Raw genomic sequence first — 14,245 nt, forward strand, 5'->3', positions numbered from 1 at the left:
ATTCACCACCGCTTTGCTTGGGACTGCTGTTTAATATGCGAAGAAAGGGCTCTGTGCTTGAAATGCTTCCTCCCAGAGTTAAAAATCAAGCTATATGTGGACTCAAAAGATTAAACACTAATGTGTAATACAAATACAGGAGAGGTTCTGACCTGACAAGAGCCTCCTTTAGCCTGGCATTTTGTTCCTCAAGCTGTTTGACCTGGTAACTGGATGCAGCTCCATCAGAACCTGATACAAGAGGGGAAAAAGGAGAGATGTTCAACACCAATATCGCATTCACTGTACTTAATCTTCAAGAGATCACTGAACTGACAACTTTCCAATAACAGTGTTCTCTTCCAGAAAAGTTTAGATGTCATTATTTTATTGCTGATGACACTGCAATTGCAATGCAGTAATACCCGACATGCACCCCACACAGCTAGCAAAGACATGTATCTGTTCCAATCCAAAGCAACAGAAATAAGCATTAATAGTTCGGTTCAATGCGAACATATACCTATTTATCCAGAAATCAGAGGCCTGGTGCTGTAGGCTCACTTAGATTTCAACAATTCTTGTTTTCTATTCACCTTTACCCTTTCTGAACTAGTATTATGGCAGCTGGGAGCCTGACAATGCCCTCATTAAACCCCAACTATGTGGTCCAATGATTTACTGCCAGAAGAATGTCTTCAAATGCACTCCAGGACAGTAAAACGGAAGTAGAGGTATAGGGAGGGCAGGTATTTGCACTTGTAAAACGCTTTAGATTTTGAAGCATAAGTGATATTTGCCAAACATTAGTCACTGTGCTCAGAACAGTTGTAGATAAGACTAGTACATTTATAGAATACTTTCTCATTGGAAATACCCCACTGTGCACCCTTCTTCCCGCTATGATCTGGGGCACTGAGCTGGTGTCATCCACTATTCTAAGCTTTCATTCTAATGCCTCCCTTCGGTCTCTTTCTTGCTCACTCCCTGCTCTATCCCCCTGAGCCACTGCTGTGTTGGAGTGGTAGGAAGAGCTGAAGCTGAAAACTGCATCACTGCCAGGCTATGCTTAATTCTCTAACTGGCCTGAGTCAAAATAGTCAGGCAGACACAGAGGCGGACACAAACATGGATTGAATCTCTAAGCTGGCTGAATAAGAGAGTGATGAGCAGTCAGTGAGTGATGCTGGGCGCATGGAGGAGCCGCAATGCGCGTGTGTTTGTCGCCTCTGGATTGTCAAGACGTTGGGGGATTCTAGGAATCAATGGTGCTGCCACGCAGTATCAGAAGGATGAATGAAGGTTGAGTAGTAAAGGCACAATGCAGCACTGGACACGTGAAGGGGAAATGGAAAGCAAGAATACTATGAAAGATTGCAAGACATTAGAAAACGCTGGGGAGAGCTGGTACAAGCATCAGAAATACCTGGGAAGGCTTGCAGCATTGCACATCAAAAGGTGACAGTTTTTACCCATATCTTCACTTTCCCTATTAGGTCTGCTGACTCTAGGAAAAAATGGTGTAGTCAGGCAGACTCCACAGATAAGAGTACGGGTAGCAGAGTAGGGGTGGTGATGGCTTGGGCAGTGGTGCTGCAGGTAGGGACATGCCGTCTCTGCAGGTGCTGGATAGGATTACAATTCCTTACCAGTCCTCCCTATGGATGCGCTCTGCTGGAAGAACCCCACTAAGTGCTGCTCCCAGTGAACAGACATCCCCGCTGTCTAGCCTGACTTTACAAACTCCCCCCTGTATAAGTAGCTTCATAGGCTTTGCCCCCATATATATTATCAAATCCTTTTGTTTGTATTTTCAACCTACAAACGTTTTAGCGTGCACAATCTTGCTTTTAGCAAACCCATTCGATAACTCATGGGCCCCGATGAGCTGCTTTTACGACAAAATGTGCAGCTTTTTTACAGTTCTGTTTTGTATGCAATGGTGTATGATAACTGCATGTATGTAATACATAAAATGAATAAAGTAGACATCCCTTTTGCCTACGTGGCTCCCATTCAATGCTTCCTCGCTCCTCGAGGCGTTTGGCTGGAAGGGTCTGTAGTCTCACTCTCTTACTAAGCACTGAATTCGAGAGCCCCAGTGCCCGCTGACTTCCACTGAGAAGATTCCAGGAAGAGAACCCTGCTCCTGGTCCCTGCAGGGACACCACAGTAGAGGAGTCCCCTTCCTTGCGCAAGTGGCACGGTGCTTGGACAATCCTTCTTTCAACTCTAATCCCAAAGGCACCAAGTTATTTACCCAACTGGGTGCCGTTGGGATTGGACTGAAGCTCAGAGAGCAGGGCAGAAGGGAAATAATCCACATTACTCCAAATCACAGCTGTCCTGCAGACATTCTGCGCAATTGCTGCAAAGCATTTTTGAAAACCGTCTTAACGGTTTACTTATCTTTCATTTTACAGCTCATTATTATTACCATAAACACTCAAGAGTTTTCAAATAAATAATATTCAGAGACTTTCACACAGGTGGGTGTCAAATGAAAAATTCTCGTCACCCAATTGCATCAAGGTATGTGACGTCATTTTTAAAGCAGTGAGGCGAGTGCATTCACCTAATGATCGACTGCACCAACCAAGGTTCATGGGAGAACGAACGGTCTGATCTGCACCATGGCGCGCCTGCATTATGTGCGCTTGCACAGACTAGGACAAAGGAATGACTATGGAAAGGGCTGCCCCCGTGCAGACAACTCGCCTGAGCACTGACATATGGAGCTGCAGCTTCAGGTGCACTGAGGCACCACCTGGGAGGAGGAAAAGCCTTCCTAAAGTCAAAGACATGTGCTGCTGTGGACGGAGTTAAGTCAGTGGGTCAGATGAATTGTGAAGCTTTTGCGGAGTTCAACTTCTGAGAAGTAAAGACAGTGAGGATGTAGAGGAGGTTGGAGACAGAATCGTTTTATACGGGGAGCTAATCTGTGTGTTCAAGGGGTACTATCTGCAGTCCCCGCTGGTGAGTTTCTGCCAGAGAGGGTGTGCTGCTGCCTTTATGTGGCACAACTGAAGAGAGATTTCCATTTCTGCATTACGATTACTGAATTCCTAGGAGACCAATCTGCAATCGCCTGAATAGAAGCAAACAAATAGTTTAAAGGTCACTGCTTCCTTCTGGTCTTTAAAACTGGTCTTGACATTTTGAAACTAAACTGCTTGCATGTCAGAGTGCCCACAAGAGGGACATAAAAGTGGAGAGTGGACAATGAGGATAAAAGAAGGACTGCTTCACACCGGTGGACACTAAATTGTGGTCTTTCTTCTTTTAGTGGGTTTGATTTGGAGTGGGCTGGAGCATGAAAGCGGTTCAGTGATGCGAACACAGATGTGCTGTAGGTGGTGAATACCGGTTTATGCCCTAGAGGGGTTGCTCTGCCGGGGCAGTAAAGGGAGAGTTTGAGGAACAGGATCCTGTGAGTGAATTGTGTTAATGAGTCTTCAAGATCTGCCGGAATGTACGCATATGGTACACCAGAGATCAGAATGGTAGCTGCAGTGTGATGTAGAGTTCTTCAACTCTTTCCAACTTTGGAGCAGTGATAGGGCACTACTGAGGGATACAGGAATGTTGTTTCGGATCTTGGGTGCTAGATGGAAAAGGCCTACTGCCCGGTCTCATCCGTTGTTCACCGTGTCTTATTCTGGATCCACGTTATTGCAAAATTATTTGTTCATAGTACAAATGTTTCTAGAAAATTAAGTTTTGATACTTGAAGTGCTCAGCAACCTTGAAGGCAGTAGCCGAGTAAGTGCGGTTTGGTGCATTAGCAGCTGCAGCCTAGTGAAGTGGATTTAACTAAGTAAAAATGACCTGAAGACTAAAAACATTTAAATTCTCATGAAATAACGTGAAGGAAAGAGTGATCTAGTTTATTTCTTGCTAACTTATGTAAACTGACAAGACACTTTCAGTGCTTTCAAAAATGCACGTCTAGATCCAAGTGTCCTGTGCACAAGTTATTTTCTGCCGATGAAGACATCATGAAAATTTATTAGACCTCTTTGTCCCCCAGATTTAAACAGGTGACAAAAACTCAACTCTCAAAATAAAATGAATTGCGTCTACATATTCTACCTTTCTCCTCAATTTCATGTTTCAGGATCTCCAGGTCCATTGAGAGTTCCTCCACCTTCTCTTTCAGAGAATCGACCTCCTGTTGAAGGGATTCTCCTCGCTCCTCAGCCATTTCTTTGTCCAGAGTGGCCATCTCAATAGCATCCGCCGTGTCTGCCATCTCCTCCATGTACCGCTCCTTGGCTTCAATGGCTTCTTTGGCCTCCTACAATAACACAAACACGTTACAACGGTTAACAGGAAATTATGACTTACTCTGTAGCATCTATTGGTGCAGTGCAATGCTGTGAGTACAAAGGCTCTTCGAGGCCAACACTAGATGGCAGGAGTATGGACGTTTGCAAGCTGTTTATTTTATCATAAGTCATTCAAGATGTTTTAGCACTTCTCCCATGGTTCACAATGTGCATGAGTGTCCACTCTATCTCAGATTGTTTTTCACCCAGTGGGGGATTGCGTGTATAGGGTGTTGAGTAAGCATAGCTCGGTGCACCATCATATTGTGTGATGTGAATTGGGTAATAAAGGATGAGAAATGCGATGGTCACGGGTTTGAGAGTGTGTGCATGTGAATCTATAGGACTGCACGCTACAGATTCTTACAAAGTAACATTTTCATTTCGTAGCATGTGCGGCTGTAGATACACCTGCTCTGCATCGACTAAGGCAGTGCCATCCGTAAGCGGTCGATAGCGAGTAGAGGATGCCCATCTCTGGAACAAATTGCTTAAAACAGTCTGGCCAACCACAGCCCGGTGGCGGGCTAAGAAGTTCATGAAGTAGTGCCACAAGGGGCCACATTGCAGATGTCGGCTAACAGGATGTTCCCTAAGCAAACCATGGCTGCCCATTTCTTATCGGAAGAGTACCCTGGGGTTGGGGTGCAGGTAAGACTCAGGTTTGGATGCAGGATGCACTCGAGCTGGTCATGCTTGTGAAAAGGATTGGTTCTGTCCATGTAATATTTAAAAGCTCCTTTAACATCTAACATGTTTACACCTCTTTGTGCTACTGAATCTGGCTGTGGAAAGAAGACAAGGAGCTCTATTGTCTGAGGTGAAAAATGAATACCACCTTGGAGATAAACTTAGGACTGGTGATGGGAACAACCCTAGCTTTATGAACCTAAAGAACGGTTCTTGTAAGGCGATTCACTGCAATTCACAAATAATCTTACCTTCCAGGAAAGAAACTGTAAAGGTCACGAGTAAAGGTTCTAGGGGTGGCCCCATAAGCCTCAGTAGGACTACATAAGACTTCTACACTGGGTGCGGGTATTGAGGAGGTATGACACTTAAGAAAATCTTGACTACTGGCATCCTATTGAGGTATGAGTGTTCCATTTTATTAACCGAAACGGCAGCTAGGTATAGGATTATTGAGAGACCAAACTTCTACAGATTTAAAAGACAGCAGACAATGTCCTTGTTCTAGTTTTTCCACTGTACCAGGTCAGAGTATTGGGCATGCATGTCCAGCAGAATGATCATGTATTCCTCAGAGAGGTTTAGATAACTGAACTCTAGGACATAAGGTGCTAGATTGTTATGCTGAGCTGTCTGGGTGTCTGATTTGACCTGGTCTGCATGAGAAGGTCTGGCCAGAGTGGCATTTTCTCAAGGGGGCTGATGGACAGCTCAAGGAGCATGGAGTACCAGAGTTGCCTGACCCAAGGGCGCCAGGGATGCTTATAAATTTTCCTCACTGACATTAAGGAGGTGTGGAGAGGAGGGAAATTGTAGGCTAAGAATTCTGACCAGTTCATCCATAATGCATTTCCATGGACTGTGTGCACGGGTATCTGGAGGTGAAGTTTGGCATACTGCGTTTTCAGAAATGGTGAAGAGGTCTATTTGCGGGAAACACAAAAGATGGAAGTACCTGTGTAGGAATTACTGGTGAAGTGCCCACTCATGGACTTGCTCAGCAGGTCTACAAAGTCGTTGACCACCCCTGGGAGATGTTCTGTTAAGAGTTGTATATCGTGGTGGAGCTGGGGAATTGTGTGCAGCCATGTTTCTGCAAGTAATACAGGGTTGCACCTTTGTTTCGATCATTCTAGGTAACTGATGTGGCGGCCCTTGTGTTGGAGTAGCTCACAAACCCTGCACAGTTATGGCGCGGAAATTAACACTGCAGCCTGTGAGACAGGCTTCTGTGGTAATAGTTACTTGAAGAATTGGGTCTGAGGAAGGACTGCCCTGCAACAAGTTGTTCAAAGGAAAAAACCCTATGCACACAAGAAAATTACAATACGTTGTATAAGAGTCAATATACAAAGTACAATGCAACAAAGCAATAGAATATTTAGGGATCTCCTGTAAGATGGTGATCTGATGAAATTCTTTATTTCGTAAAACAGCCAGCAGATACCCGTTTCATCGCTTATGCGAATCCTCAGGGCTGAACGTGGCTGTGTCAAGCATTGAAGTCGCTCTGCCGGTGATACTTCCGACCCAGCAGGGCCCGTGACCTTAGTTGTGATTATCAGGGATGAGGAGTCCACACCCTGTGTCAAGGAGTAGGTGTTCCCTGTAAGGAATCCCAGTAATAAACGCAAACGATGTGCTGAAGAACCGTGTAAATCCCCAGAAAGCGGTGAAGACATGCTGAGCCCGGGAGTCCTGTGTGCACTCAGTAGTTTGGGCGAAAATTTCTCAGTGAATATCTGATGAAGACGAACGAAGTAATGCTGCGTACTCCCGGGTCGCAGTGTTCCTGTGTGGAAGTTGTTGCTATTCCACCAATGCAGAGAGTGGAGAGTTCTAGTTTATATCATCACTAGATCGTCCTAGTCACCCTCCACCAGGGACCAATGACTCGTCACTCTGGTAGGGGGTGCATGTAGAACCTGGAGTGGGGCAAGTGAGGGATTCACAAGTATATCATCCTGAGTAGGCTCATCACGGCTCTGACAGTGAGCGGGCAATTGGGCTGAAAAAGAGAGAGCAGCTGTTGGAAAGGGAACACATTCTATTGGCCGAGGTAGATTTTTCTTGCAACCGTTTCAACACAGACCCCCAGGAAGTGTTGGATTTGTTGAGGTTGGAGGTAGACTTGGTAACAGTTATGGGGAAATTACTGTTCAGTGTGGCTTATGTAAATGTATTTGTACTTGTAAAGCGCACTGCCGCCCCATTTCGGGGCCTCCTGGCGCTGTACTCATACCGCTGTGGAACCCTTCCTGGCTTTTACCTGTGAAATGTCCACTCCTGGGCACCCCCAAGGTGAAGCCAGGCATCCAAGCGCTGCTGGGGCCATGGGTGGATATTAAGCAAGCTATTGCCCAGAGTTACAGAGTGGGACTCCATGATTGGAATAGGCACCGAGGCGAGAATTATCAGGTCCGAGGAAATTGAGCCCAAGTCCCGCCGAGGCGGGTATTGAACCCTGGTCCGGGCCAGACCTCTGCATCAGGGTCTGCCACTCTAACCATTGAGCCACACTTCTCCACTATACACTGTTGCCTGCTGTTGCTCTTGATGAGCCAATCGTCAAGGTAGGGGAAGAGGCACGTGCCCACCCTTCCACTTTTCACAGAAGGGCGTGTACCACTGCTAGATCCTTTGTGAATACCCTTCGAGCCGTCCTCACCTCGGAAGAAAGTACACTGAATTGGAAGCAGCATCCGCAAACCACAAAGCAAACAAACTGGCGGTGGGCAGAGTAGATCGGTATTTGGAAGTAGGCGTCCTTGAGATTGTGTGCTGCTTTGCCAGAGCAGAGGGATGATGTCCTGAAGGGATGCCATATGGAAATGTTACACCAGGATGTATTTGTCTGAGGTTTGAAGTCCAGGATGAGTCTGAGGGAGAAAGACTTGTTTGGGAGTGAGGAGGTAAAGAGAAGTAGAGGCCCTTTCCCTGATAGTGTGGAGGTGCTCTCTCCAATTTCCCTTTTTGAAGGAGTGCTTGTACTTCTTCCTCAATGGTCTCCTCAGGGTGGGACATTGAGAGGAGTTATGAGATCTATTCTAAGCAGTAACTATGGTGAAACATTGATTAAACCCACTGGTCAGATGGGATTTCCTCTCACAGAGAAAATCTTGTATTCTGCCCCCAACAGGTGATGTGTGATCGAGGGGGAGGTGGGGCAAGACACTGCTTAGAGTTGAAAACTACTTTACAGTAGACATCTATGCCCTTCACTCGGTTTCCCCTGTATGCCCCCCAGGAGTAAGCCCTACTGGTCTGCTTGTTTTAGGGGAGCTACTGTCTTTAGTAAGAGTGCAACTAGTCTGGTGATATAGCCTAGGATCCTGAAGCTCATATAATCTTAAAAATCCTGAGCAGGAACAACGTTTGGAGTAGCATGGTTCTCCAAAGGGATTGATTAAACCTAAAGATACTTGTCTTACAATAAGCTTATTATTGTTTGACAAGCAAATTCAATTAGCACTGATTCTCACGAACACATTTAAATGCATGAAAATGAACAATCACCTTAACACATTGTATAGGAGATACCGGCTCAATACATACTATCCATCTTACATAGGTCACATTTCTTTATATTATTTTCACAAACTTCATGTGTAAAATAAGAAAATCGCACTGTCACAATTACTGTGATCTTTACACAGAGACATGTCCAAGATGGTTAATAGCCCATGGTACGCCTAAGAGTAGTTCGACGCCAGGTCATAAGGATGACAATGTCATAAGTGCATCAACCTTTGTTTCTTGAACAACCACTTTCTAAGTATGCTCTTCCTCATTTGGTGGCGAGCTCCTAGATTGAGACCAGTAATAGCCCTAACAGAGTATTGAGCAAGTCAGGATAATTTTGGAGTGGAGAGGGGTGGGGGAGGAGGGGTTGGACGGGTTTGGGAGGGAGGGTTTGAATTTCTAGTTTTCCATGGGGTCGATATTTTAGTATTTCAAGGGCTGGTCAGATGGGTCAATGGGACTGCCTGAATCACAAAAATGTGTGGGGACCCCTCAGGGTATTCCGGTGGTAGTGTGCATGAGTGGGGTGGAGCTGGTGGCAGAAGTGGATTAGGTGGAGAAGGGAAATATGATTGACAGCTTTGTGTCCCTGTTTCCATGGTTCTTCAATGTCAGCTTCGATGTGACTCAGAGGACTGTATTTCTTGAAAGGCCAGCCTGTTATGTTATGTTAAAAATACTTGATACCGCGCACGGTCACCAATTGGTTTCATGGCGCTCAGACAAGTGGAGAGAGGAAGCAGGTGAGTAAGGGACTAATCGTGAGCTAGTTGGAACAGATGAGTTTAAGTGTTTACGAAAGGTGATGTAATCAGGAGTGAGCCGGATTGAGAGAGGAAAGGAGTTCCAGGTAGACGGAGCGAGGAAGGAGAAGCAGGCACCGCCATGTTTCTTCCGTTTGAACCTGGGGGTTCAACTTGCGAAGGAGTCTCTGAGGGCTTCAGCAGGCGTGTTTTCTCCAAGATCTTCCAGGTGACAGAGTGAATAAAAAGAAGCTTTTCCCTGGTGGTGTTCCTCCTGAAGTAGCTGCAGTATCAGTGCCTCTGTTTCCTTGGATCCGACTGCCATCAAAGCTTTCAGCGTCAACAGGATCTTTGGCACCTGCTTTAGGTGTCAGCTTCGTGGGTGAACGATAGCACTCAATGCCCTTTGGTGAGGACTTGGTTTACTTCATAGCCTTTTCTCTGTGCTAACCAGGACCTTAAGGAAGCAGAGGCACTAGCGACAGCAGTCTTTTATCCACGTTCAGGCTGTGAAGCAGATTCCTGTGGAACTTTTAAGGCAACCGTGGCTTGGTTGTGTGGATCTTGGGAGACAGGTATAATACTACTCTGGGACGCTTCTTGATTCAAGGGCCAATGTTCAGCATAAGTTCAACTTCCTCCTCATCCTCGTGCTCGGACTTAACTGAGGATACAGTATTTGGGCTGGGTATTAACTGAACTAATGGGAATCCGGATGGACCTGCATCATCGCCTTCTTCTGCGAAGAAGGGATCTTCTCCAAAAACTGAATGAGTTTTGGAGGATGCTTGTTTCTGCACATTGTGGTGTGGCCAACGCCTCTCCCTCCTACAAGCAGAAGGTGAGGCAGGGGGTGTCGTGGTGAGGGAGAGACAGATTGCAGACATGGTGCTGGTGAGACCACTAACACTTTGAATTGCACTCGGGTTTAAGGTTTGTCCGTTACATCACCACATTGCAATCTGCATTCTCCTGTGTTAAGGGGGCACACGTGCTACCCAAAGGGCATGGGAGGATCCTGGTGTCCGAGCCACTGAGTCAGTGACCGTTACTTCAGAGGTGTCTGGCAAAGTAGCATGACAGGGCAATCAAAATGCTGACTGTTCGTCTGAAACGTTGATGTTAAAATTGGACTGTGTGGGCCAGAAAAATGTGAAAGGAACATATGTGAGTCTACAAAATGTGTGAGGAGAACTGTGAACTCTGAGCCCTGTCTGAGTACGTCCGAACAAGATAGCAGAAAAAAAAACAACAATCTGAGTTGGTGCCTGTGTGCAATTTGATCCAAGGGGGAAGATAAAGCACATCCTAGGACTTAAAAAAAGGATTACTTCAAAGAAAAACACAACTTGCAAACACCCAAGCCCAACACTAGATGGCAGGAGTATGAAGGGCTTGTGTATGGACAGCCACACATGCTATAAACACTGTGCGGCTGATTACGATGCTGAAGAGTCCGACACAGAGCCACCGACTTCTGCTCCAGCGGTCCGCCAGCCTTATTATGATACACCAGGCAGAGGATTCGGGCGGAGGGACCATCCGTGGCGCTTCCAAAGGCTTCAAGGGGTGCGTCAGAAAGACACCTGAACCCCCTAATGACGCTGGCTCAGTTATCAGGATTATGATGTCATTTTCCGACAGCCTTTCCTCGTCTGCCTTTCCGACATGGAAAAGCTATCGAAAAATGGCTTTAGGGGCCCCTGGCAGAACCCCCTTTCTCCCAGCCCCCCACTATGGGGCCGAGAGTGCACCTATGGTGCCCTCCTAAACATCCCTGCAGCGTGTGGCAGGCACCTCATGGTGCAGGGATGTTTACAAACATCCATTTCATTATAGCAGCTTGTGCTTTGGGCCATTCGGCCCGCCGCACAAGCTGCCACAATGAAATGGATGTTTCCGACCACCCTGTGGGCGGCCGTATCGAAATTGCCAGGTCGGAACGTGACTTATGGTCGAGAGGTTCCAGACCGACGTCCGCCCTATATCGTAATCCGCCCCATGGTGTTTATATTCTGCAGTTAAAGGTGGAAAAGGGAAAGTTAAAGCACTTGAACAACATTTCTACCAAAACAAATCCCGGGTCCATGGAATACCATATAAAAATACTGGAATAAATGCTAGTCAATTTACTCAATTTTCTTCTGATATTTTTTCCTCTTTGTTCAACTGATACCATTTTTACCTAAACTTCAAAGATTTTGGCCACCAGTAAAGTTATCTATATAGTTTTAACGTAATTAAATTTCATTCTACCAGTAGATATTTATCCAGGGCTTGAGTTGCCCTTGATTCATGCAAAGGCGGTGTAAGGCATTGCAACCCCTGAAGCTGCGCAGAGCCACCTTGCATGGCTCTGCATGGTATAGTACATTTGGAGTCATTCATGGCCTCACAAGACGCTGCCTAGCATTACCCAGAATGAGGACGGTGTTTCATGGGTGTCCCCACGCATAGTTTCTGGCACATTCCCAGATTTCTTAAGACTAGTAAACCTGGGAATGTGTCACAATGCTACGCCTTCCCAGGTGACAATAAAGGAGTAATAGGTTTGTTTTTGCTCGTTATTTCATCTTTCTAAACGTGCGATATTCTGCAGAACACATAGAAAGAGGCAAATGCCTCTGCGGAGAGCTTTTTTGCAGATAGATGCCCATTCCTGAACAAACAATTCTGACTATAAAGCAGGCACCCTTGCACTATGGCGCAAGGGTACCTGCGCTGGCGCTTGGCGGCTCTGCAGAAAGCAGGAATGCGCCAGATGTTAGTCAATATGGTGCATTTCTGATCGCTCTATTTGACGCAGCGCAGCAAGTTGTGAAATCTTAGTAAATCTGAGCCTAAAAGACTTGAAGTACAGAGGCACCAGTAAAACAGCTTTCAACAATTCATAGAACTGTATCAATGGAAAAAAATATCACAATCTCTGAAAAGAAGATGACAAGCATCCACTTGTAATGATAATTGGTACTTGATCAGCAGATTGCAACAGAATTTGCCTTGGCCTCATCCTAACATGGTTATATGTTAAACAAAAACAAAAACTAGAAAAAAAGTATATGTGAAAAAGAAGAGTTAAAAAAAAAGTTGGTCAACATGTACATCGATGGAAAGAACAAATGCAGAGGTAAAAAAAGACATGCAGGTATTGTGCTGGGGTACCCTTCTTTAGAGGCACTTGAATGCGCCTTTTCTTGAGGAAGGTACTCTGACTGGACTTTGGAGAAGTGTCCTTTACGCACTCTACGTGTTCTCTTTTGCCCTACAGCGAAACTTACGTTGCCTTCTGAGACTTGAGGGAGCCAAACTACAGTTCTGAATTTAACCGGTCTACAATGCGCTTAAAGGTGAAAAAGCACACGGAGGAGGGTTGCATCAAAGATTAGAACGTAAAAGACAAAGACAAAGGACAACGGATGGTTTTTCTACTAAAGATTTGAGCTCAGCACCAAACTGGTCACAAAGTCCTAACAGATACCCAGACGACGACAGACCGAAAATAGAGGAAGAACAAAGGAAGCATCTGAACGTCTATGGAATGATGGTCGATATCAGAGCTTGCTTACCTTCTTGGCATCCTTCAGCTGGCGCTGAAGGTCGGCCTGCTGCTCTTGGATTTTGCTCTTCCATTCCTGAAGCTGCTCCAATTGTATTTTGTACTTCTCAAGCTCCTTCAACTTGGCCTTATCTTCATTTCGCTTGATCTTCAGAGTTTCAAGTTTTTCTTCGAGGTCCTTCACCTGAGCTCGCAAACTCTCTTCCTCCTACAGAGAGAAAAGTTTAGGTTATTCAGGAGTTACTGCCCAAGATGCAATGCTGTAAAATGTAAACCGCAATTTATGGCTGTGGTGATGTAAGACAATGCACTAAATCACTGCTGCCTGCTCACTGCCATGACATTTAATCCACCTCAAATGGTGCAATTGTTGTATTACTCTAACCCTGAGTAGAACTCAATTATCTCTTTCCATTTCACGCTTATCAGACCTTATTAACAGTTTGCCCAACTGTTCTGCAGAAGCCACTTTTAAATATACCGCCAGTGAGGAAATAAGAACTTCTCATAACAGAAATAAGAAAGGTGGTTAATAAAGGGAGACAAAGGGAACAGCACACAAAAATAATGGAGTCCTCTCCAGAGAGCCAGAAGTTCTAAGATGGTGTTCATTGCTTTCAATATAGTCTTATTTTTTCCCCTTTTGGCTCTGTACAAAAGGACTGCAACCACAAAAGGAAGGGGTGAATGTGATGGAAATACCCATCCAGAGCAGAAATCTTCTAAAGATCTACTCTGACAAAACAGGGCACGGACTACGGCAATAGTCAAATCAAGTTTATTAAGCATATATTAATTAAAACCATTGCATAAGCGAATCACTAGTAAAAGGCATATATGAACACATCAGATATTACCATTTAATACACAGATCATTGGCAATCGAATACATAGGTCACCAAATTACACAGTTTCGACCCACAATAAAATTGGACAATAGGTTTGTTTTGATAAAACTTGTATGTCTTCCCTCACGTGTCAGTCAAAGACAATCACAACTGGGACTGATCAGAAACTTTGTGAATCGGAATTAATGACTTATTGGTAGGATCAAAACAATCTGATTGTTCAGCATTACATTCGATCATCCAGGCGCACAAAGTCATGTTGTAATAGCTCCCTCCTGTTGTTTAAAAGTAGGACAGATACAGACGAGATTCATTAAGTACTCCTTTGCTAACTCACATACGAACAATAGTTACTTACCTGTAATCTGTGGTTCTCCAGTATTGGTGTCTTTCATAGATTCACATGCCTGAATCATTCCCCGTCGTCGGAGTGGGAGTCCCACAGTATATAAAAAAGCAGTAATATGCCATTTGTACCTAGCGAATAACAGTTCTACCCAACCAGGAAGTAAAGTAGCCCCAGCTACAGTGGAAAAAACTTCCACATTAGTGACTATCCAAGTCATTATGTATAGACCA

General features: G+C 45.2%; 1 protein-coding gene across 11 annotated transcripts in view; it reads right to left on the reverse strand.

Moving 5' to 3' along the window:
• The window catches only part of DCTN1 (dynactin subunit 1), a 624,416-nt gene that overhangs the window by 240,829 nt on the left and 369,342 nt on the right, over nucleotides 1-14,245 (reverse strand). For all 11 annotated transcript variants that reach the window (XM_086960179.1, XM_086960178.1, XM_086960174.1 and 8 more), the window contains 3 exons: nucleotides 12,829-13,026; nucleotides 4,072-4,276; nucleotides 153-231 (listed from right to left, as the gene is read on the reverse strand). In XM_086960179.1, coding sequence (XP_086816305.1) covers nucleotides 153-231; nucleotides 4,072-4,276; nucleotides 12,829-13,026 — 482 coding nt within the window. The remainder of the gene's footprint in view (nucleotides 1-152; nucleotides 232-4,071; nucleotides 4,277-12,828; nucleotides 13,027-14,245) is intronic.

The sequence above is a fragment of the Lissotriton vulgaris genome, chromosome 3_1 (genome assembly GCF_964263255.1).
Source record: "Lissotriton vulgaris chromosome 3_1, aLisVul1.2, whole genome shotgun sequence".
Classification (NCBI taxonomy): Eukaryota; Metazoa; Chordata; class Amphibia; order Caudata; family Salamandridae; genus Lissotriton; species Lissotriton vulgaris.